General features: G+C 39.3%; 1 protein-coding gene across 4 annotated transcripts in view; it reads right to left on the reverse strand.

Annotated features, from left to right (window-relative positions):
• PLD1 (phospholipase D1) overlaps positions 1–26360 on the reverse strand; it is a 215795-nt gene that overhangs the window by 49236 nt on the left and 140199 nt on the right. For all 4 annotated transcript variants that reach the window (XM_037525110.2, XM_037525109.2, XM_037525107.2 and 1 more), the window contains 5 exons: positions 22313–22441; positions 21471–21589; positions 19820–19933; positions 3906–4016; positions 611–699 (listed from right to left, as the gene is read on the reverse strand). In XM_037525110.2, coding sequence (XP_037381007.1) covers positions 611–699; positions 3906–4016; positions 19820–19933; positions 21471–21589; positions 22313–22441 — 562 coding nt within the window. The remainder of the gene's footprint in view (positions 1–610; positions 700–3905; positions 4017–19819; positions 19934–21470; positions 21590–22312; positions 22442–26360) is intronic.

The following is a 26360-nucleotide window of genomic DNA, read 5'->3' on the forward strand; positions in this document are numbered from 1 at the left end:
AGAATGTAAATTAGTGGTGGTCCCCAGGACTAAGAGAAGTGGGAATGGGTAGTGACTGCTAATGGGTGTTGGGCTTCTTTCTGGGGTGATAAAAATGTTCTAAAGTTATTTAGGAAATGGTTGCAAAAACCTATAAATATACTAGATGTATATACTAGTATATACATGCTAAGTGAGTGAAGTGTATGGTATGTGAATTATATTTTAACAAAAGTGCTATTAAAGAAACAATTCCATGAAATTAAAGACATAAGAGAGGGGGTAATAAGACTTTCAATGTAATCCATAGAGAGATAAGATGATTATTTATTTTGCTTTGGTTTTTAAATGACCATAGCTCAATGCTGGCCAAATTTCATACCTGGGAAAGGGACTGGTGTGGGAAAGAAAAATGCCGATGCCTTGGAAAAACTCAAATTGCCTCAAAAATAGATTCAAAAATTCTCAGCAACTGACTCAGATTTAAGGAATCAATAAACTGCTTCTAGCTCAACTAAATACAAGCTTGCTAGGAAAAGACAGTATTTTTTAGATGGGCTTTCCAATGGCATTTTAACAGCAAACACAAGTATTATCTGCAGTAAAACTCCTACTAAAGTCAGAACATTACCTGTGGGCTTTCAGTATCCTCTGGGCAATGGCATCACCAACCTTGTTGAACACAACTTTGTCATCAGCACAGCTTATGAAAAACTGGTTCTATGAGAAATAAATAGGATAATCATGCATTTCTGATTTCAGTATATGCATTCTTTATATCCAACTTGTATACACTAATGTGGCATATATATAACAAAAACTATATTGTTATATTTTTAAAAAGTTTTACACAGTAGCCATGTCCTAATTACTATAATCATTACAGGAAAGTAAATGACAGAATAAAAAAGTCCTCATCTTGTAACAAGATGGTCCCCAGGAAAAGGGGAGGTTCCAGGATCCCCAGGAAGGTAGAGCTGAGCAGAGACGAGAAGAAGCTGGACAGAAGACTGGGGAAGGAAGGAAGCAGGATGTGGAGCAAGAAGGAGACCTGGAGGAGGCACCTGGAGCAGAGAGACATTTGCTCTTTTGGTCATGGACTGGCTGAAAGAGATGTGGGTGAGAGAGCCGTGGGGAGGTTAACAATGGCAGCTTTTATCTTGATTTTGATTTTGCTCTTTTCCTCCCAGACTTGTCTGACTGCTTTTGACCCTTTTCCATGGGTTGCCTCCCTGGAAGGTGCTTTAGACTTGGGGCAGGCTTCTGAGCCTTGTTTTGGGCCAATCCTGTTTGGCTGGACTTTTATCCACGATGAGATGGATAACTTCGGGTGCTTAATTTGGAAACTATATTCTTTGTCTTTTCTGTATTGCACACTAATTGTATTACAGTAACTTTCCATGAAAGGTCTATATGTTGGGCCTCCCTGGTGGTGGAAGGGGTTAAGACACAACCTATGAAGCTGTCCACAGCCTCTGCAGCATGAGTTCCAACCCCTATCCGGCCAGGGAGCAACCCACATGGGTAGCAGCCCTCTCCTGACTCGCCTGCTGTTCCCCTCAGCAGTGTATTTCAGTCAATCTCCCTGTTCTCCCTACTCTGTCTCTGGTGAATCCTCTCACCCCCCACACCTCTGGTCTGTACGCCAGTTCTTCCATACATAAATAAATAAATCTTTAAAAAAAAAAGGTCTACATGTTTTGTCTTGATGTGGCAGATGGTAGAACCTATTTAGAGCAGGCAGATTTGGGGATTCTGGGGTGTCCCTCTCCCTGCCCTGTAACAATCTTACTAGTTCTCATGCATTTGTAGATAATATAACATATAACATCTTCGTTAAGTAAATGGCTAAACTATTATTTCGTCATGCAAATTCCTTTTAGGTTATATTCTTAGAATAGGGATTTTCTAAACTTAATTGATAGGGAAGTTTGATTTTTTCAGTTTCACACATTATGTAAATGCTTATGATTAAAAGTTCTACATTGGCAAACATTCTATGCTAAGTTTACTTTTTTTTTTTTCTCCCTGCAAACAGGATAGATGGCAGGGTCCTGTTTTAATTTTCTCCATCCATTCTTCTTTATTTCCTAGTATCTGCCTTTGCCTTGTCTCATTTGTTTGGTTTTCTTATTTCTGAGCCTCTATTTTAATAGCTTCAAATCTATTTTGTAAATATGTGCATATATGTATAAATGTGCACTTATATATATATTGCAATAAAATGAAAAAATACTTTTTTCTTTACGTACTTCTGCTATTCATGTATTTATAACACATTGTTTCAAACAGCTACTAAAAAAAGACTTAGCTGCTGCTTATAGGAATTGGGTACAAGTATTGTGAATATTACATATTCTATTTACATAGATTGTTATACTTGTTATTAATAAGGTAAGTCATCACAAAACAATCTTGACTAATTATCTCAAAATCAAGAGACACATAAGCACTGATAGAAAAATATGACTGTCATCCTTTTACAACATTGGCATTTTACTACTATACCCTTTCTATGCTTAGGTGCATGAACCTGCAAACTGCCTCCACAAGACAAACTTGCAAGAAGACATTGTGCAGAAACTCGTTTGAGAGTGTTTCCCCTTAGGGCATCAAACAATCCAAATCTAAGTAGCAACTGAACCATGCTTGTTTTTCTGAGTATTACCAAGAAGATTAACATTCCTCAGCAGCTATAAACACACCCTTGTCACATGCCATGTCCTTTACTGCATATTGCGGCGAGAGCAGGGTGACTGCTGACCTCTAACTTTGGCTAAGGAGAGTTCAACTAGGCTCATGGCCAAGATCACGAGTACCTACATAGCATTAATGACATCACTAAGTACTGTGGTACATATAAAAATAAAGGTGATTTTAAAAAAGAGATAAAGTGAAAGAATTCTGGTGAGACAGTTACTAACATCCTACATTCTTATGGCGTATTTGTTCAAATTAATACTACTAAAAGTGTTAGTATTTCTAAACTCCAGACATTATTCAGAGTTAACTAACTTTTCTACTAATGTTCTTTTCTACTGCATGAGCCCATCCAGAATATCACACTGCATTTGGTCTACTAATATTTTTAATTAGCTCTCTTTTTCTTCAAGCCTTGAAATAAACCTGCAACTCTTTCCTCCTTGGCTCTAATGAATGGAAGGGTAGTGGGCCAGGACTTAAGAGGAAGGAAAATAGGTTAGAAGGGTTAGTCCATCTCCTTCCACACATTGAAAAAAAAAATCAACAGGAATGAGAAGACTAAGATAAGGATGGGAGATGTGTTTTGTTTTATTTTTCATGACTTCTATCATGGATTTTTCATTTTTATGGATTTTCCAAGTGCTCTCAAAAAAGCTTAGTGCTATACTTTGAAGTGCAGTTAAGGTTACCAAACTAAACCCAGTGTGCCCAGATTTTCTCCTATTCTCTGAACACAAACTCTGGGATCTGAAGAAGCTCTATAATAACAGGGTTCACACATATCTGAAGAAGGTGGTACTTGCCTTGAATGTGCTCACATCTCTCTTTTCCATATTCCCCTTCCAGCACTGTTTCTACATCTCCAAGTCAATGGCCTCCAGGGGTCTCTATTTTAGCAACTTACCCCTGTGCGTGTTCTCCTAAACCAGCACGTGCCTTCACACTTACACCCTGCAACTCAAGCCAAATCAAAGAATATGCATCCACACTTGAATACTTTGGTTTATATTATAGTGAGGTGATGCATTTTAATAAGGAATTGTGAGACTTCTATTAGATTCTAGTTAATGAAAATGTAAAGTGAATTGTCAGGCAGGCTGGGTAAGGTAAAATTCAGATGACAGAAGCCCCTTCACACATCAATACAAATTAGTACAGCAGGTCTTGCATGTATGTTTGTAGAAAGGCAGGCTGTCATGCTATTTCACATGAGCATGACTTACTTCTATGTAGATGTAGTGCTTGCTATGCTCTATCACATTGACGTAAGCCGTGTGGATGGACTCTTCATGGTACTTTATCCCAGCAGACCAGTCAGCCGCAGAGCGTAGCAACTACAAGGAAGCAATCAGAAACGATGAACAGAAGACAATGGGAAAGACACCAGACACGTTACTACAAAGAAGTCAATCCTTTTCTTTAGACCACTGAATGATTACAGTGGCTTGGGGGTCATGTGTGGGCCACAGGAGAGTAGGTCCTTGTATATAATCCATAACAAAGGAACTCAGCTGGAAATTGTGTCCTGAACAAACCCAAGGATTATTTCCATTCAGAATTGGAAACCACAAGGTATGCTTCCTTAAAGAGTATTTCAGGAGTACCTTTTTCATGACTTTTATCATGAATTTAAGGTGACTAAGAGTAGGGGGATCAGTTAGACTGCATTTGGCTCTAATGAATGGAAGGTAACTAGAATAGCAGGATCACTTAGACTCTTTTTTTGTGACAGCTCCACAGTTTCACCAGAATACCTGTTATTCTGGTACATTTACTCATGGTATCACTTTAACACTTGGCTCAAACCACATGATATGGTCACCCTACATCTGAGTTGATAAGGTGATTATTTCTCTTCCCCAAAAACATATTTTTCAGATTAATATGTTCTAAAAGACAAATTGATTCAGACATCTAAATTTGATTTTGCCTTTAATCAGCTGTCTGCTTCTTGGCTTGTCCCTTCAATTGTCTCACTCAAACTGCCTCCCTCTATTCAGACTCTCATCTGCCTGGATTACAATAAGAGAATCCAGTGCAGATATTTGAGCATATGTTAATTACACTGATGCACAGAAACCCCCTGGTTCAAAGCTTAACTCAACCACTTACTGGTTTTGACTGTGGTTAAGTTTCTAAACCTCTGTGCCTCAGATTTCTGTTCTACAAAGTTCAGCAGCAATTTTTAGTATTGTAGAAAGGATTCAGTGAATTAATGTGACGTGTGTAGAAGGAGGCCTAGTAGCTAGCAAGCAATATGTATATTTGCTATTATTAATGAGAACATCAGATGATATATTTGAGAAGTAATGGATCATGTCAGAGACTCTTCAGAGCAGACTCTGGCTGTGAATGGGAGAAAGATAGCATAAAAGCCTTTTTCGACACTAAGAAACTATTGGTTATAATTTTTTTAGTATTCTGATTAATATGGCAGTACAATGCTGGCACACAGTATGTGCTCAATAAATATTTATTGACTTTCCTTGGGCAATAGTACGATATCACAGAAGATTCACTATAAAAATAATTTTGGTATTTCTGATTTGAAATGAATATTGAAACTGTCTTTTATGTGATCAACTGAAATTGAAAAGAAAAGAATGGTCCATAATTACAGGATTACATAAAGTGATCTGATACATAGTTTTTTTTTTAACCACATATGAAAGATTTGGTAAAACTCTTTCTCTAATCAATAACCTTAAGAATTGCATCTCTAGGGCCTCCCCTGGTGGCGCAGCGGTTGAATGCTGGGCCGCGAAGCTACCCGCAGCCTCTGCAGCGCCGGTTCGATCCCCGACCGCCAGTGAGGGTCCCACATGGCGAGACCAACCTCTCCTGCCATGCCCGTTACTCCCCTCAGCAGTGTATTTCGTCACTCTGCCTGTTCTGTTCCCTGTTCAGCTCTGGTGAATTCTCTCACCCTTCCGTGCTTCTGACTGTACCCAGTGCTTGTATAAATAAATAAATCTTAAAAAAAAAAAAAAGAATTGCATCTCTAAAGCTACAGAAATTCAAAACGTAGTACTTACTAAAACCATAGCTTGCATTTTTCTCAAAATATTTCTTTATTCAATATGAGGTATTTATGACAAAGTAGCTTTCCTCAAAGTAGTTAATTTCATAAGGTACGTGCAGTAAAACTGGAACATTTTATTGTTAGCAGAAATATTTAAATGTCTCAAAAGAAAACTCATAAGGAAAATTTCAACAAATATGATCCACACTGGAAAAATACTTTGATTTCACATCATGTCTAAGCATTATTGCTCATGAGTAGAAATAACAAAAGTTGAGAAATAGAGGTTTCAGTTTTCAGTTCACTCAGATTTATGTTGAATTTTGTTGTTAAGGTGCATAGCCCTGAAAATATAGACTCCCTTGAGAAGATTCTTACACCACTCATATAGATCTAATTCTATGTAACTCTGGAAACACTGTATAGAATTGTACAGCAGAAAGATAGGAACTCGTGAGATCTACGTGATAGTTTTGCACTTATTAGCAATTTCTCCTTGAATAAGTCATGTTAATATCACGAAGGCCCTGGTTCCTTCATAGTATAATTCTTTTTTTTTTTTTAAGATTTATTTATTTATGCATACAAGAGCTGGGGTACAGGCCAGTGTTGTGGGGTGAGAGGATTCACCAGAGACAGAGCGGGGAGCAGAACAGGCAACTGACTGAAACACATTGCTGAAGGGAGCAGTGGGTGAGACAGGAGAGGTCTGCTTCGCCATGTGGGTTGCTCCCTGGCCGGCTGGGGATAGAACTCCTGCTGCAGAAGCTGTGGATTGCTTCACAGTGTGGTGCTTAACCCCTTGTGACACCAGGGAGGCCCCACAGTATAATTCTGTAACTCCCTTATGGTCTAGTGGCTAGGCCTTAGCGCTCTCACCTATATAGTATAAATGAAATCCCACTCTCCTTCCCCAAACACACTCATACACATAGCTACTGTGAAGGAATAAAATGGCATAACAAACACAAAGACCTATAATATGTGGCAGACAGTTGATATTCACCGTACGGGATGGCCAGCTCTGTAACAAGTTATGGAAAGCTTATATACCACCTAAGAAGCTATAACTTCTTAGACTTCTCAAATCCAGAAACCTTTTGTGAACTTTCTTTCCTTTCTCACTCTCAAAATGTGCTCTATCCAAAGGTTTAAAAACACATCTACATGAGATATAAATTAGGAGGTTGAAGCAAGTTTCAATTCACAAGTCAAGTCTATTTGACTTCAAGTGGCTTCATGGACAGATGTGTTGAAGAAGGGATTCTTGGAATAAGATATACTGGAAGAAATCTAAGGTGGCCAAGGCTGCCACGAAGGTGAAAGCATAAATGTCATAGTTTGGCCATCCTTTCTGTGAAGAATAACAGTAACTATTTCCCTTCACAGAGGCATTTAAATGTTTAAAATAAGTGAATTTGAAAGCCAAACAAAGAACATATTGTTATCAGCCTGTGAGAAAGCATATGCGAAAAATGGAGGAGAAATTTCCTGATCCTATGAAGCCACAGAATGTGGGAGGTCACAGAGCATCATCTATCCCTTTGTTGGAGTCCACACCACTATTGTTTTTCCACAATGAAAGCTCGTTTAACTTTAAAAAGTCACCATATTTGGTTAAATGTCAATCTGTCTTTTAAGTAATACAGGAAATAATACTTGGGATTATTTCTCTTTTACTATTACTCTAATATTTAAAAAATCTGCCTACATATTGAAAATATGAATTTGTCTTTGCCTTGCCTCTACCCCGGGACCACTGAACCCTGATGGTATGCACAAACCAACTAAAACCCTTTAAACACTTTATGGTTTTGAAAGTTTGTAAACAGTCAAATATGTCATGTATTTTGATTGACTTCCTTTTGTGTTCAATTTAAGATTTACTCTCTTCTTTTTCTTGGCTGACCTGAAGGACTTGCCTTGCATTTCTGTTTTAAACAAATGCAGCCAAGAAAAACCTCATGCTCCCCTCAAACGACATGCAGAAATGTGGCTTATCTAACTGCTGCAAGTTTACTGAGAATCAAATCTAACCCACAATTTTCAAACCTCAAGTTTGAATATATAATTTTAAAGTTTATAAAAAAGGGCATATTTCTGATTCCATGTGTTAGCCTCAAAATTGTAGCTAGAACTAGTCATTTTCCTTTGTATTATGCCCTACTTTTCTTTTTTTTTTTTTAATTTAAATTTTATTTTTATATTCCCCATACAATTACAACCCTCTTTTTTTACCCCAAGCCCTCCTTTCCCCGCCCCCCACTCCCCATAGAGTGTCTCTTGTTCATAGTAATTTGTTGATTTTGATATTTTCTCTTTTTTTTTTTAAATAATAAATTTTATTTTTATATTCCCCATACAATTGCAGCCCCCCCATTCTGACCTCAATCCCTCCCCTCCCACCCCCGCCCCCCCAAAAGTGTCTCTGGTTCATAGTTTTTGGTTGATTTTGATTTTCACTTTCTTATAGTTATTCATTTTCCTGGTCCCTTATTTAAGTTTTCTAGATTCCTGCTATGAGTGAGACCATCCGGTATTTTTCTTTTTCTTTTTGGCTTATTTCGCTGAGCATGATCCCTTCCAGCGCCATCCATGTTGCTGCAAATTGCATGTGTTTATCTTTTTTGAATGCTGAGTAATATTCCATGGTATATATGTACCACATCTTCTTGATCCAGTCATCTATTTTTGGGCATTTGGGCTGTTTCCAAAGCTTAGCTATTGTAAACAGTGCTGCAATAAACATAGGGGTGCAGGTGTTCTTTGGAATTGATGTTTCTGTGTCCTTTGGGTAAATACCTAGGAGTGGAATTGCTGGATCATATGGAAGCTCTATGTTTAGTAGGCCCAGAAATCTCCACACAGCTCTCCATAGTGGTTGGACCAGTTTGCACTCCCACCAACAGTGCAGGAGAGTTCCTTTTTCTCCACACCCTCGCCAACATTTGTTGTTGCTAGTTTTTTTAATATGTGCCATTCTCACTGGTGTAAGATGGTATCTCATAGTAGTTTTGATTTGCATTTCCCTGATGATAAGTGATGTTGAACATTTTTTCATATGCCTGTTGGCCATTCGTTATGCCCTACTTTTCAAACTTAAAAGATAACCCTGTCTTATCCACAGCCCAAGTCACTTACATACCGTCGACCCAAACTGAAATAAAGGAATCTATTCTTGAAGAACCACATTCAAACCTGCCTTAGTATTTACTCCAAGTTCTTTTGCTTTCAGGATTGCTTTTATTCCCTATTATTTGGTATATATCTTAATTTCCTTTTATTTCCCTAAGCCCTCAAGTCCAAACATGGAAGAAAGCCTGCTGAAACAAAAGCACTTTTCAGATGTCTCTTAAGCAGAAGCTGGCATCCACATAGAAGCTCACAAGTGGAAATGGGTTGGGAGAGAGGAAAGTACTCAGATTAGACTTTATCCTTTATCCTGGATTGAGCAGCAGTAGGCAAGCAGTATCAAGAAATGGACCTTGTCCAAAAATCTGCTGCCTATCCTCAAATTATTTCTTTAAATAACCACTTTTCTATAGTTGATTGTCATCCATTTGTATCACAGTGTGTAACTGTTTGAATAGGGTGATCTTTTTGCCTGAACAGCAGGGATAAGTTAGTTAAGGCTGAAAGAGAGTCTTTTACTCTTGAGAAGTTCTAGGTGGAAGAAAAAACTATAGTTGAGGACTCGGGGAAGTGAGAAAGAGAAAACAGGGGCCTCCCCAGTGGCGCAGCGGTTGAGCACTGGGTTGCAAAGCTGCCCGTGGCCTCTGCAGCACCGGTTCGATCCCCGGCTGCTCCCCGGCCACCGGAGGAGAGTCCCGCATGGCGCGCAGACCTCTCCTGCCGCCCGCTGCTCCCCTCAGCAGTGTACTTCTGTCCTTCTGCCTGCTCTGCTCCCCGCTCTGGCTCTGGTGAATTCTCTCACCCTCCCGCGCTTCTGACTGTACGTGCATGTATACATACATAAATAAATAAATAAATCTTAAAAAAAAAAAAAAAGAAAGAGAAAACAGGAGATTTGGGGATGGGTTTGGGGCTATAGCAACAGAAGATGATTTCAAAAGGCAGCCTTGGTGATTGTGATCATCCCCGCTCGCAGCCTCTGTGCTCTTACTGTGACAACCTCAGGCACTGAGTAGGACTGCTTAGAATCCAGCCTTACCCCCAGCACTAACTCACTGTGTGCTGTTTTTTCCCACCACCATCCTTTATACCCCTTTGACTCTTTCTCCCTTCCCTTGCTCTCTTAACCTCAGAAATTGTGTTTCATTTATGCCCACTAATTTATCATTATTTTGCTTTGTCAGTTTATCTGCCATGATTCCTTGTCTTACTCAAAAACATGGAAATGTTCAATATTTGTCTTTATCTTTCTTTTTTATATAAAATCACAGAATTTTAATCCATATTCATCTCAAAGAATAAACAAACAAAATACCCCAGGGTTACCCACACTGGCTTTATGTCCAGAAAAGTCCTCTTATCAGAGCACATGGAGAAGTCCTATCCTCTCCAGGGGAGGGAAAGGTACATGTGGTTAAGCAGAGTGGGGTTCTTGGTAGGCTGTGTCTGAGTGGGGATTAAGAAAATTGTAAAGTCTATGCATAGTTGGTGATCTTCATTCCTCACTTCCATCACTCTCTGTCTTTATCTTTCTGATTTAATATAGTACACATAATTCCCTTGTGGTCCTTCCATTTTGCTGTAAATGGTGACATTTTGTCTTTCCGTATAGCTGATAGTAGTCCCTCATGTAGATATATCATATATTCTTAATCCAATCCTCTATCAGTGGGCACTTAGGTTGTTTTCATGTCTTAGCTATTGTAATTATAATATAAATATAATTTATAATATAAATATAATTATAAATATATGTAGAACATATAATTTTTTGAGTTGGTAGTTACCTGTTCTTTGGATAGGTGCCCAAAAGTGGGATTATTGAGTCATATGATATTTTCATTTTTAGTTTTTAAGGTAGTCCAGACCTTTTTCCATAATGACTACATCAGTTTACACTGCAACAAAGGATGTATTGGGGTTACTATTTCTTGACAAGCTCACCAGCACTTATGGTTGCTTTTTTTTAATATATGCCATTTTAACTGGTGCTATGCTTTTTTAAAAAAATCTTTATAAGGCTTAGTTTCCTCATCTGTAAAGAGGGTTGCAACATGTGTAATTTATAGGCATGGATAATAAATGAGAACCCAAAAAAAGTTTAATACTGTGATGGGCACTCCCCATTAATAAGACTTAGCCAGCCAAGGGCACGGAACAAGCACAGAACTGTTACTGCATGAAGACCTGGTCATTAGAAATAAATTTAGTGGTATTATTTCACCCTTACCTATCTACTCTAATCTATCACAATATAACACATTTTGCTTTCCTTTGAAATTTAGATTGGTTTTTACTTTACATCCTTTGGGATGTCATTTGGACATTATTTCTTCAGTGTAAGAAAAAAATTTTCCAGCAGTACAATTTGGACATCATTCACATTTGCTCATAATTTTCCCCTTTTCTTTTTCTTTCTTTCTTTTTTTTGACTTTTTAATAGGCAAAGAGAACAAAGACATAACACCAGTGGAATTATTTCCCTCAAATTGGTAGGACTTTTCAGCAATGATTGCCTAAGGAATGATTTTTCTTCTCTAAGCTACACAATTAATTAATTTATTTTCAATAATGTGTTGTTTTATTGGGGAAGATGAAGAGGAGAGACACCATGGTTGGGAGAGTAAAATAAATTAAAAGAATACAAGTGCAGAAAGCAATCATGTACAGAGTGAATCACTGCAATAATTTTCTTAAGAGGATCCAACTTATGGAAGAAAAACTTTAATTGCTGTTGCAAAAACATCTGTATGGAGTAGAAATCAGTTTCAATAACATTTAATGTAGAGAATGTGCTCTAGAGAGTGGAGCTAACCAGATGTAAAACCCTGGCAGAAATTTAATAGAAGAGTCCCAGATGGTTAGGCTAAAGTCAATTCCTAATGAGGATGAAAGTCTTGTCTGTGGGGAATTTTGGATGATACCTGCAGAAAAAAATTATACTTAGATGAAACAATCTGAATTGTTTTCACAAGTGTAAAGTTTTGCATAATGAAAGGATTTTTTTTCTATATGTACTTCAGTTTCATAACAAGAGTAGCACAGGATCCCTAGAGAATAGATACATAGAGAATTCACACAAGATTTCTAACTTCTTGTTTCTAACTCCTAATGCATCTAATTCAATATGATTACATTCTCATTGCATCCAGTGCTTTCTGCACTATAAGGTGGTGGTTATAGGCAGCATGCCCTCTAGTATCAAAATCTAAAAAGCAGACACTTTCTTCTATGTGTGTTGTCTTTATGCAATTTTAAAAATCAACTCTGCTATTGTTGCTGCTTTCAGGCCAACTGACAAAACAGTTATAATAACTGAATGCAGGACTCTGTCAATCAAGATAATTAAGACCTTCTAGGGAGAAGAAAGTACTGTGTGACCTTTAAAACTCTGACAATAGGTTGGATGCAGCTTTTCCTGACTTGAAGACTTTTACAAGTTTCCTGATCAGGTCATCATAGGAGGTTTGAATTAAGTTTATTTCAAATTTAATAATATTCATACAAAAATATACAAAATATTTATATAGGATCATAAAAGATCTCAAATAGTGAAAGTAATTCTAAGAAAAAAAGAGTGAATGGAAGGCATCACATCAACTGACTTAAACTATACTTTAAAACTATATGGTATTGACATAAAAATAGACACATGCTGGAGGTGGGGGCTCCCTGGTGCCATAGGGGTTAATGCCTCAGTGCTATCAAGCTATCAGCCGCCACTGGGACCTGGCCTGATTTAGATCCCCAGGCTAGGGAGTTAACCCACATGGCGCACAGACCTCTCCTGTCTCATCCACTGCTCCCCTCAGCAGTGTAGTTCAGTAGATCTGCCAGTTCTGCTCCCCACTCTCTCTGGTTAATCTTCTTACCCCCTGCACCTCTGTTCTTATATGCATAAATAAATAAAAATAAATCTTTAAAATAATTAGATGCAAGGATCCATGGAACAGAGTTGAAAGTTCATAAACCCATGTGTATATCAATAGTTAATTCATGGTAAAGAAGTCACAACAACACAAAAAAGAAAGGAAATCTTTTTAAAAAATGGTGGTGGAAACTGGAAAGTCACAAGAAAAACAATGAAGTTGGCCCACTTTTTAACTTAATGCACAACAATAAATTCAAGATAAATTCAAGTCAAGATAAAGACTTAGATGACCTTCAAAAAATTAAATATGTAGAAGACAACCATGGTGGTGAATTCCATGACATATGTGATAAAAATGTTTATGGGCACTTGGCTCCTACAGCAAGAGAAATAAAAGCAATCAGAAACAGTTTGGATTATCTCAAAAAAGCTTTTACAGAGATAAAGAAAATATAGGTAGATTAAAAAGATGTCATAACTAGGGCCTCTCTGGTGGCTCAAGGGGTTAAGACTCAACCTATGAAGCTATTTGCAGCCATGCAAGTTCAGTGCCAGGCCAGGGAGCTGCCTACATGGTTTAGCAGACCTCTCCTGACTCGTCCGCTGCTCCCCTCAGCAGTGTATTTCAGTCTATCTGCCTGTTTTGTTCCCCACCCTGTCTCTGGTGGGTCCTTTCACCTCCCCCCACACCTCTAGGCCTGTACCCCAGTTCTTGTATGCACGAATAAATAAATTTTAAAAAAAAGATGTCATAATTAATGGGAGAAAATATTCATAACAGACAAGGAGTTAATATATAAAATACATCAATTCTAGTTAGCAATAAAAAAGTAATTGATAAATGGGGAACATATCTGAACAGATAATTCACCAGAGGATATGGACAAGGCAAATAGTTACATGGAAAAATGTTCTTTAGGGATTTTGAGAATGGAGATGCTAGTCAAATCCAACATAAGATACCAACTTATACCCATGAAAATGGCATATATTAAAAAGATGTCATAAAACAAAAGCTGGGGAGAATGCAAAGAAAGAGGAACCCTAATGCATTGTTGGTGGGAATGTAAACTGATGCAACCACTTTGTAAAGTGATAGGATTTTACCTTAAAGAGCTAAAAAAGGAAATAGAGTGACCCAATAATCTAGCAAAGAACATGAACCATCAAATTAAAAAATTATATGCTCTATAATGTTTATTAAAGCATTGTTTGAAATAGTGAGGACATGGAAACAACTTAAGTGCTCACTGATAGAGGAGTGGATCAACAAGATGTGGCATATCCACATTCCAGAGTATTATTCAGCCAGAAAGAAAGGCAAAATGTTACCACTTCCTGCAAAATGGAAGGAGTTCAAGGGAACCATGTGTGGTTAAGCAAGTTAGAATGACAAAGAAAAATATTGGGTATTTACAGAGAAAATGATTTGACAAAGCAAAAACACTTATTAAAACTAGCAGACACATACTCTCCCCTGAGGTTAACAGGGAAGGGCAGGAGAAAGAGAAATCATCTCCTGAATGAATCAAGATGGCTCCTGCCTTGTCTTATATCCTTTTCAGGGATATAAGCCTGATGAGACCATTGTTTTCTAAAGATTTATTTATTTATGAAAACTGGGGTAAAGACCAGAGGTGCAGGGGGTGAGAGGATTCACCAGAGACAAGTAGGGAACAGAACAGGCAGACTGACGAAATACACTGCTGAGGGAGCAGCGGGCACGACAGGAGAGGTCTGCTGCGCCATGTGGGACCCTAGCTGGCCAGCCAGGATCGAACTGATGCTGCAGAGGCTGGGGACAGTTTCACAGTGCTGTGCTCAACCGCCTGAGGCACCAGGAGAGGCCCTTCATCTTCTTTTTTTTTTTGCTATAATTTTGTACTAACTTTTAAAAAAAGGGTTAGTAAATTTTAATTTTCCTGGCTGAAAAAAATACTTTTTGAGAAAAATCTGAATAAGTGTGTTCGAAAGAGGCAGATACAGTTCAATTTCTATAAATCCAATTTCCCCATTTAAGAGAAAAGCTCTAGTTAATGGCTAATGTCTCTGGCTATACTATGAAACATCAGCTGCCTAACTTAAGAAAAAGGTTTATTTCCATGTAGTGATCGCTTATGGCATCGCTTTGGCATCAGGCATTTTCTTTTACTTTACTAGACATGTCTTGGTTATGTATCTGAAGTGCTAATGAAAGCATTTACAATCTAGTTAATCATTTTTGGGAGAACACAAGTTGTTTATATACTCTGTGTATAAGCAGTTTCAGAACCAAGTTTCCTCCAACCCCTTTCTCCTGCTATGTTTTCACTGAGCTCTTGGCAGGCTTCTGAGAATGCCCAGCACTAAGGGAAACACCCAAGATTATTTTACAAGAGTCAGTGGAAGCTGCTGAAGTTAGCTCTCAGGTCTAGATGACATTTTTAGCAGCAGAACTTCATGCTGGTGGGGGAGCACCTTTCATGCCTGCCACAGCACTGGGCACCTTGTGGGCTGCGTCACCCTTTTGCTACAGCTGTGCATCATGGCAGGCATGGAATTACCACCCGTAGGTGCCCATGGGTGACTGGACCCAATATTATTTTTTTTTAAAGATTTACTTATACAAGAACTGAGGTACAGGTCAGAGGTGCAGGAGGGTGAGAGAATTCACCAGAGATAGTAGGGAGCAGAACAGGCACATGGACAGAAGACACTGCTGAGGGGAGCAGCGGGCGAGGCAGGAGAGGTCTGCTGCACTATGTGGGTTTCTCCCAGGCCGGCTGGGAATCGAACCCATGCTGAAGAGGTTGTGGACAGGTTCTCAGCGCAGCACTCAACCTGCTGTGCCACCGGGGAGGCCCATTGTATTAAAAATTAAATAGCTGTATTCCCTTCTACAGATAAAAGAATATGAATTGTATCCATTACTTATTTCGTCAAATGCTCTTTCTTTCCCTTTCAATAAATATATAGTATAAAGATTTTGGATGGAGAGCTAGCTTAGTGACAGAGAAATGTCAACTTCTTTGTTATAAACTTATAAAAAACACTAAAGAACGCGGAATGCTTGTAGCTAATAATTCAAACTAGTGCAATTTCCTGAGTGCTTGGCATGGGTTGGCTTATTTAACCATCATATATGAGACAGGTACTACTATGATCCTTGCTTATAGATGAAGGAAATGCATGCAGAGAGGTGAAACAATTTCTCCAAGGTTACACAACTAATATGTAGCAAAGCTGGAAATTGAACACAAAGTTGGGCCCTAAAATCTGCCTCTTCTGTTAACTACATTATACTCTTCTGTTAACTACATTATACTACTCCTTTATAATTCATTAAACTTGTTGTCTCTATATTAAATAATGAACAATAAACTATGTTAAAAACAATAAACCTAAGGATGAATATTAATAAATTCTTCAACCAAGAGTGTGTAACAGCCATTTGGCTATTGCTATGCAACAGCGAAGAAAGTGAAAGTTTTAAAAAAATATGACCCTAAATGATCTAGTGATAAAAGGAGGTGTCTCTCTTCCTGCCCCACCAAGATAAGCATTCCTATTTCTTTTATTTACCCTCCTTGTTTAACAACCTTGTCCTGTTTGACAACCTTTCATCTTACATTCTAAGGAAAAGAAAGAACATTCCTAAGAAGATAATAACACCAGATGTCAAATCAAGCTGCCCCCCACCTGAATCTCCCTAGAAATCTCCAGATGCCTGCATCTAAAAGACAGGCTGACCCTCAACCATCAACCCTTTTTACTCCTTTGTATAAATATCCCTGGCCTCTGCCAAAGAGCAGGATGGTAGTCTTTCAGACACGAGTCTGCTGCCCTCCTCATCTGTCGACAAATGAAACCACTTTCCTTTTCCTCAAACTCTGAGGGAAACCGAGACCAGTGTTTGACAACTTAAGCTCCAAAAATTAAGTAGACCACACACAGCCAAGTGTCTATCTCCTGCTCCCTTCTGGATTCTCTGGAATAGCAGGGATTGGATTAGATTATTGCTTCCACCAGCTAAGCATGCTATGTTCATGGTTAGAAAACAACCATGTCTAGAACAAGATAAACAATGTTTAGAGCCAGCAAGTAATGTGAAGTGAAACAATATTGTGCTCAGAATGTAACCCAAAAGGAGAAACGGATCAGGGAACTATGTCAGTTTCTGGTCATCTCAAACTTTCCTGTCTTCAAAATGATACCCTGCTGGGTTGGACCCATTATCTTCACAACTGGAGTTATTTTGGTAGTTCTGAAAATTATCTGTGGACAACCAGGAGGGATCCAGGTTCTATGAGGTCTAACACTTTTTTTTTTTTTTTTTTTTTTTTTTTTTTTTTTTTTTTTTTTATAGAGGCATATTTTATTTATTTATTTATTTGTTTGTTTGTTTATTTATACATGCACTGGGTACAGTCAGAAGTGCGGGAGGGTGAGAGAATTCACCAGAGCCAGAGCGGGGAGCAGAACAGGCAGAAGGACCGAAGTACACTGCTGAGGGGAGCAGCGGGCGGCAGGAGAGGTCTGCGCGCCATGTGGGACCCTCCTCCCGTGGCCGGGGAGCAGCCGGGAATCGAACCGGCGCCGCAGAGGCCGCGGGCAGCTTCACAACCCAGCGCTCAACCGCTGCGCCACCGGGGAGGCCCTAGGTCTAACACTTTTAAATTTGCAGTGGAAAAGAGTTTTCTTTAAGAAAAAGAATACTGATTTGCAAATACAAAATTAGTACATGTTAAGTTACTGTGACAGCCTCTGTACTTGTTGCTTTGCCTTCATTCTCTTTCTAGTCTAGTAAGTTCTTCATATGTAAAAAATTTCAGTCCCAAAGCGTGTGGGGAATGAAACAGAAACAGATGTGCAACAAAATGAGAGCTCCTCAGTCAATGAAGCTTGGGAAATGCTTGCAGCATCACATTCATTCATGGTACACACCAGAATAAAAAAGGCACTTAAAAAGTTCTGTATTTTAAAAAAATCTGCAAAAACTTATTTGTCCATGGAAATCATTTTAGTGGAATAGCTATTAGCAGGTAAACCGCAGGTGGGAAGCTCTGATTTAGTTAATCTTCATAAAAAATTCATATATCAAGCTTTTCCTCGAATGCAAGATAAAGTTCCAAAGGCCACTAAAAATGTCTCTAGGATCAGTTTGAAATTAAGCAAGTGAACACACCGGGGCACACCTTCTGCATCTAAACTTCATCAATCATCAATTAAGAGCAGATGACTTGCTACCATTGGTTCTCCCATCTTTTGGCAGGCAGGCTGTTCCTTAGGACATTCAGTCCTGTCCTTCTCGTTATTCAAACCCTCATGGCGTGTGGCCCACACTTTCATACTGGCATTTAGTCCTAGACCATTCCTTGCACTGTTAACTGAATTCTTTTAATATTGCAGTTTTCTCTCTTCCAGCTAATTAAGTTCCCAGAGGCAGAGAACTCCTTTTCAGTGGCCCCCTCAGCATCTAAGTGTGTGCTGGTAACTTCACTGTGCAAACAAATGGCACTTAACAGATGTTGACTGAATAAATAATTCATGAAGGAGTGCATCTTGGTAAATTTCCTTTTAAATTAGTTGGTTTTGCAGATTTCTGAGTCCAGACTTCCTGGGCCCAATAGGGATAAAGCCATGAGACTATCAGAGGACATCAGTGATCTGGTCCCACTCTTAACACAGCATCTACTAATGCAGAGAAAATGCCTCTCGAGAGGCATTTCGTATTTCGTGCAGTGGTTATGCAAAGTATCTATCACACTAGGGCAGCAGGATGGAATATGCAAAACAAGGTTTTACCAAAAGGCATCAGAAGACATACACACACACACACACACACACACACACACACACACACATATATATATGCATATGCAACCTGGGATAAAAGATCCTTTGCTGATCATAAATACACACAATTCCCTACAAAGCATTTCCAACAGATGCTTAATGAACATTTGCTAACTTTGATAAGATGATCACTGAATCAATTTAATGCCATCTCAAATCTTAAATTCTCTCTCTCTCTTTTTAATATCAAGGTTCCTATTTTATCTTACAGCACGGGTAATTTTCCCTTCCAAGTAGAATACAATTAAATAGGTTCATAAAATATTCATTAACTTATATAGGAATGCATATCTATCTGTGCCTCTAAGTTTAAATTAGTTGTCTCCTTTAGCCTGGGATGATTAAGTGTTTCCTACAGGGATTTCTCTCAAATGGTTTATCTTTTTGATTGTTCTATTATTGATTTGTGGTCTGGAATATCTTTTTATTTCTTATATACACATACCTCTACTTGCCCATAGTACAAAGCACCTGATTTAGGCATTTCATTTATATGAACTTATTCACTAGACTCCATGTCCAAATGATATAAAGCCTGATTTGTGATTGCAGTAGCAGAATGCTGGATCTCTGTTTAAGCAATGCTTTTGATCCTGACAGTGATAACTTTGAATCAAGGGCAATGGTGAAGGTGGTTATCCTAGTTCTGTCACTGTATGACCTCAAGATATTTGAGCTGGAATTGGTAGAGGGAGCAGATTGAGTAACAATGAACTAGATTAGGATTTCATGCTCCACCTTTGTCAATAACAAGCAAGTTACTGGAAAGTCTCATAACTCCAGAGGGTCTGAATTTTCTGATTTGTAATTTCAAAGGGTTGGACTGGATATGGTAAAATTCTCTGACTGTATTAAGCAAATTCTTTATTCTACTGAAAGAGCCTCTAAAAGGCATTTGGTTAACTAGAAACAAAAATTAGATTGAATTATAACTAGTTTCCTAGATGCTAAGTTTCAGCCACCTGTCTGGTGCTTAACCAGTATCAGTTCTAGGCTTATTGGGTATCACTTGCTAGGGTCACTTGAGAGGGAATACAGGACAAGCCTCTTCTTGACTGGCATTTCTTTAAGTACATGAATTTATTATGTTTATTAAGAAATTTTAGAAAGAGTGAATTGAATACATTTTAAATAGGAAATATAATACAACATTTTAAAAGGTTGATTCAGATTTGTTCTGGAGTTGTTTTACTGACAAGGCCAGTATGAATGGCACTTAGTGCAACAAGAGTAATTTCACCCAGTGAAACTTTGAGAAAAAGAACAATCAAACTTACCTGTACGTTAGCATGGACAGACCCAGGTACTTGGTATTTCAATTCGTGGGCTGTTGCTTGAGATTTTGGAAGGAGAAAAGGATAAGAAAGGGACCGATATTTTGATTTCATAATCTAAAATAAAGAAAAACAGTAAAAGAAGATTCAAATGAAAAAAAAGTTTCATTCTTCCCTATTTTGTGATTATTAAAAAAAATCCAGGTTTATTCATTTGAAAGAGAAAAACAATAATGTCAGAGGCTGTGAATTATTTATTTTTGTTTTCTAGTTCCTACATTTCCTTCTTTTCTCTTTTTCAGTGACCATGTAGTTCCTTATATTTGTAAAGAATGTTTTAAAAAATCTTTGGTCTTAGAGGTATATAACTGCAAATATGAGAATAGTGTTTGTAAACTGTTTTTTTTTTTTACTATTTTGTAGATATCTTGCTATAGCAATATAGCACTATATACCATTTTTAATAATTTCATGGCAATATGCTATGGAACAGTCATGATTTAATAACATCCTACTAATGAACATTTCCACTCTCTCTTTGTTTGAATTACTAGAAACAATATCAAAATACATTATCTTATTTATTATTGCTTCTTAAGCTTAAACATCTGAAATAGATGTTCTGAGTCAAGAGTTGGATGCTTTTTCAAAGGCCTTTTTTTCCAAGGGAAGTAACAATGCACTATAGCATTATATAATTTTCAAGAGTGCACCACTGAAAATCAATATATATATAATACATTCATTTCACCATAAAAAAGTCTAGTCCTCTCCTTTATTACACCATTGTCCTTTTAGTCCCGATTTAAAAAGCTTCTTGATGTCCAAGGAGCAGAATAAGCACTAAAAATCCCAAACCCAAACTCAAGTACTAGAAATGTTTTTTTTTTCTTTGTCAGGCCAGTAGGCTACAAATAATACTGCTTTATTTATTAATTCATCCCTCTTAAATTATTGTTAAAAATATACCCATTAATTCCAAGAGCTCCCACTAAATTTGTATAATGTTATATAGGCAAACAATTAGATCAGACACTGTTGTTGATAAAGCTGAATCTTTTTTCACAAATTGTTGGGGAGATTACTGCCTCACCACTATTTAAAGAAAACAATGTATGATAGTTACTTAACTTAGAAAGTTAGGTCAAGTTCTTACAAGTAATGAAGGCAAACTAAAGAAGACACAATCTGGTGGGGAAAAAATGGCCCCATCCTTGTCATATAACTCACTTCGCCTGCAACCCCCTCAGAAGCCTATGCTAACAGGAATGCCATGTAGGCTAGGGCTGAAGGGCTTTAAAGTCCCAACTCTCTCATCTCACCTAAGCAAGACTCTCCATCGGAAACGCCACAACCTTCTACAGGACTATGGGTCCAGGCCAAACACACCTAATCAACACTTAGTGTAGCAGATATTAAAAGGAGTTAGAATTATAGGTCCTGATGGTGGCGTTCAACCTTTGTGCTCTAAATTGTCAGTGGTGTAATTTTGTCTTTTGTCCAGAGGCCCCGGCATTCTTAACCAAGCACCCAACTGTGGATGGTGGCACAGCTGGGACTCTGGCAGCCCCTTCTTGCCAACCCTCTAGGTTTCTCCTCCACCAGGCCTGTCTCTCATCAAGTGGACTGAATCACAACAAAACCATTCACATACCTTCGTGAAATTCCAGCGTTGAATGAAGTGACGCGCCACGTCACGAGCCGCCTTCCCATGGACTGCAGAGGCAATGTCGTGCCAGGGCATCCGGGGAGTGGTGTACCTGTCAATGAAATCTGCCCAGGTGCAGCAGGCAAGCACTGTCACTGACTTGTGTGCCAGGACAGCAGTCATCTAGCCCCAGTCTCGTCCAATGATGTTACGTAAAAGGAAATGGTTAATGGCCACCATGTGTACCTTTTTGGTTCAGGTGGAACAATTCCTTTATAACTAACAGAAGCACACATCTCACATTAAGGAACACAGTTTCCCGTGCACCTTCCACAAATATGTTTCATTCACTTAGTAACAGGTAATCATTAGACAAGATGGACATGAGTTAGAACAATTATCCAATGTTGTTTACTTGATATTACATTTTTCTTTTGCATCCTGGTGAAACAATACCAGGTTACCTATGCTGGGCCGTCTCTATGTCTTCTTAGACATATAAGCAAAATGATCATCTGAAAATGTGTTATTCTAATGTGGGAAGATGAAGGTGATAACCAGAAAAAGATGATTAAAGGAAGGATATCATCTCATAGAAAATAATAAACTATGACCCCACCCCCACCAAATATGCCTGCAGGAGACCTGGAAGTTTCAGACAAGTCAGTTCTGCCTTATGTTCCTTTTTTAAAATATATCTACAAGGGAAAGTCCCAAGTCATAGTCTCCAAAGATTTACCAAATATTCAGAACAAATCAAAGGAAATGACAGATCATGAACATGTGTATTTCTTGAGATGCTGACAAGGGACAAATTATAAGTAGCTACTCACTACCATGGTACTCACCAGCAAAAGGTTTATCAAGTTGAACCCAATCTTTGAAGACAAAATTGCAGTAGTCCTTTCCATGCCAGAACCTGGTCTCCCCGTGCAGCTCTCCCACACCTGTCTGTAAACTGCGGACGGAGCTGGTGTCTGTGAACACAGTGAAACCTGCTCAGACATAATGGGCCATGTGGCCCCCAAGTGGGGGGCTCAATTCTCATTTACTAAACAGCTGAAAACTTCTCAACTTTTCCTTTTAAGATTCCTAAATAGGGCAGCATGTGTCCAGTCCATGGGGTTGTGGGTTGAAAAGGTTTCACAACCCTTACAAGTTTCGTCTCAGCAGGGATTTGGGTTTACAATCAGGTTCATCATTAGACAATGAAGACAATCATTTACAATCAGGTTCATCATTAGACACTTTCTGGTGAGGAGGGGGCAGAAAAAAAAGTTTGACTTTCTAGATCACTGAAAGAAATGGACCACAGGGCAAACTGTGAACAATGGACTCACTAGGAGGAGTTAGGAGAGAGCAGTAAAGCCAGGTCAGAGAAACATGAATGCAGGGACCCTGCAGAAGTCATGCCTTTGCCTTTCCTCAACTGATACAGTGCATACATAATACACAATTCTTGCCTTTGGTGACTCAAAAAGCAAGATCTTCAGATTTGCAGACAGCCCACATTTCAGCCCTGAAATTGAAAGGCTAAGGGACACTAAGCTTCACTTTCTGGGTCAGAAATTCTTTACAATTGAAAGGAAGAATTTGGTCTAGATGAAAATGTAAGGTCTTTTTGTCTCTGATATCCTATATTCCTAAAATCATAAATGACATCCATTAGAAAAAAGTCACACTACCAGGCAGTAATCTAAGACCACTACATGCAAAAGCAGCAATCTACTGCACCATATTACAAAGACCTTTGCCAGGACTGTTTTAATTAAGTGTAAATACTTTGACTTATATAGTCTGTACTTTTATGAGATGTGTTGACCATAAAGAAAATTAAGCAGGGCCTCCCCTGGTGGCGCAGTGGTTGAGTGCTGGGCTGCGAAGCTGCCCACAGACTCTGCAGTGCCAGTTCAATCCCCGGCCACCAGGTGAAGGTCCCACATGGCGCGCAGACCTCTCCTGCCGCCCACTGCTCCCCTCAGCAGTGTACTTCATCAGTTTACCTGCTCTGTTCCCCCCTCTGGCTCTGGTAAATTCTCTCACCCTCCCGTGCTTCTGACTGTACCCAGTGCTTGAATGAATAAATAAATAAATCTTTAAAAAAAAATTAAGCAGGAAGACTAGCAGAACTACAAATCACAAATGCAGCGCTTGGCACACGAGAGACATTGCACAAGTAGACATTGCATGCAAAATTATGCTGTTCAATGAATAAATGGTACCACTTGCAGAAGCTACTGATAGAACTAGTCTAGTCCCCACCACCACAATGTCCCAGAACTATTCTTCTGCACTTCAGAGAATTCCAGGATCACCTGTTGCCTACTGGGGATCAAGTCATAAGAATTAGTGTGCATAGAAGGCTTTTCAAGGCTTTTCCCAATATCTCATTCTTGTTCTTATTTTCCCCACATACAACCCCAAGCCCCACGTTCCCCTCATTTGACATTCAACAGGTCTAGTCTGTCAAGCTTCTGAGCAGTTCACTCATTTCACTTGTTATTCCTTTTGTATGGGATGTTTTCCTGCCCTCTTGGCCTAATCTCATTATCCTTCAGAGTCACTTTAGCAGTAACCTGCCCTCAGGACACATTCCTCAGATGCCAGCAGGAGAGGCATTCACTAACACTGCTCCAAGTCAGTAATAGTGCTCACCCCAGTGCCTCTAACTATGACAACTGTATAAAGAGGCACCCTCCCTGCCCCCGCCCCCCCCCACCCCCACTGATCTACAAACTCCTCAGTGCTAGACAGTGTATGCCTTCTCTGCCAGGTATGCTCCTGGCATTCAAGTTGGTAATTAAGAAGTATTTATAGGGAAATATTCAGTTGTTGGAAGAGTCCTGACGCATTTTTGCATAGAAAACAGAAAAAAAATACATCAGGACTCTTCCGACAGCCCGATAGTTTTAATACAATCACCACAAACACTGCTGGATATCCTATTTCAATTTGAATAATTAATCATCCAAAGGCTATTGAAATTTCCTGTATAAGAAAATAACTTAGGGCCTCCCTGGTGGCTCAGGGGTTAAGTTTCAGCACTATCAAGTTATCATCATCCACTGCAGCATGAGTTTGATCCTGGCCAGGGAGCAACCCACATGGAACAGCAGACACTCCTGTCTTGCCTACTGCTCCCCTCAGCAGTGTATTTCAGTAGATCTGCCTGTTCTGCTCCCCACTTTCTCTGGTGAATCCTCTCACCCCCCACACCTCTGCTCTACACCCCAGCTCTTGTATGCATAAATAAATAAAAATAATTCTTAAAAAAAAACTGTTAAAAAAGAAAACAGAATGTTAAAGATTAACAAAACTAAATCATGTTAAAAATAGAATTCTGCTGACTTAGTGATTTATTTTTCTGCCATATGGGACTGAAAGGTCAAAGTGCTGGTAAGTTTGTTTGCTCACCTGTAGGCTCTTTATAATAGCCAGGTCATTTTTTTTAAAGGAAAAGGAAAAGGAAAAGAAAAAGGGACAAAGAACAAGACCAAATTTCAAGTTAAAAAAAATACAACCACAATTGATAATTTGTTATTATTTAAGAAACTCTAAGCCAAAGTTTTCATGTACACATACACTTGTCTAAACAGGAACATTCAGGCGCAGTTCAGGATGAGATCTGAGCTGGGTGTAGGGTAAATGACTGTCAGGCTTTTCTGCCCTCCTGCGATTAGGAATAATGATGAATACTGCAGTCTTGAATGCATGCCTGATGGCGGACACCTGGAGTGGGGTGTGGGCATACTTAGGTGGGTTCACCTGGGCTGAGAGTGGGCCTGCAAAGGCGCCATAACGGGGATGCCAGAAGAACAAGAGAGAGAGAGAACACCAGAGAACCCAGAAAGAATGAAGACTCACCGGGGGCTGGGAAGCCTGCCAGTGTCCTGGCCCCCCGGCACCCCTGTCTCTGTGTACCTGGTAAATCCAATAAAAGCCTGAAAAAGCCACTGAGGGCTCCAGGACTTCTCCTTCCTTTCCCATTCTGCATAGGTTCATAGAGATCCTGCTCTGGCCCATCCTGCCACTACACTGGGCACTACACTGTTTCTGCTGCTGCTCCCCCTACTGACTGCTCATGCCAGGAAGATGACCCTGGCACACTCTGCACTAACTTTTCATGGGCACCTCAGAGAAGAACTCTGGGCCGCCCCTGTTTGAGGCCTTAGGCTAAGTGAACAACCGGAGCTTGTGGCTTGAAATCAGGGCGAAAGTCTGTGCAGAGCCCTGTGCCCAGTGGGGGGCTAGCCAGCTGGAGCTACAGCTGAGTCAGAGCCTGGAAGCATGGGCTCACGTGTTCATGTCACCTTCTGGAGCATCAGGGCCAGCCACATCTATGGCGAGGAGCCTCGTGCTCTGGTACCCTGGTCACCAAAGTCATTAGTGGGTTGGCTGTTTGTGTCATTATCTTCTTTACTGAGATTTTGTTAGAATTCTAGTAAGGTAGACTTTGAGAGGAGTCGCGGGACTGCATCTTAGGTAAAGGATGCAGAGCAGCCTGCAAGTCCCTTGTAGGGAGAGGACAGAGACTCAGAGAGAGGGTGTACTTGTGGAATTCCTTATGTTTTAAGACAAGCTTGGACCTAACAAATAGAAACTCTCTGCTCTTGGCCTTCTTTGTTGACTTTCAGTTGTCCCCATTTGGGTTTCTAAATTCCCACATTCCAAGAATCCCAGCTCTGACTTCTCCCAGGGACTAAGTGGCTCTCTTTTGTCTAGAGCTGCACATAAAGCCTGCCTTCATTTCCTGCATCACCTCAGTCTCCATACACCTACCTCATCTCATCTCCTCCCTCTGGAACGGGTCCCCTTAAATTTGGGGGGCTCATAATTCCTTTCAACATCTGAGAAAAGCTATGAAACTTCTCCTTGGACATATACTTCCATGCCATA

Source organism: Talpa occidentalis, unplaced genomic scaffold (genome assembly GCF_014898055.3).
Source record: "Talpa occidentalis isolate TD23 unplaced genomic scaffold, MPIMG_talOcc4v2.1 talOcc4.4, whole genome shotgun sequence".
NCBI lineage: Eukaryota > Metazoa > Chordata > Mammalia > Eulipotyphla > Talpidae > Talpa > Talpa occidentalis.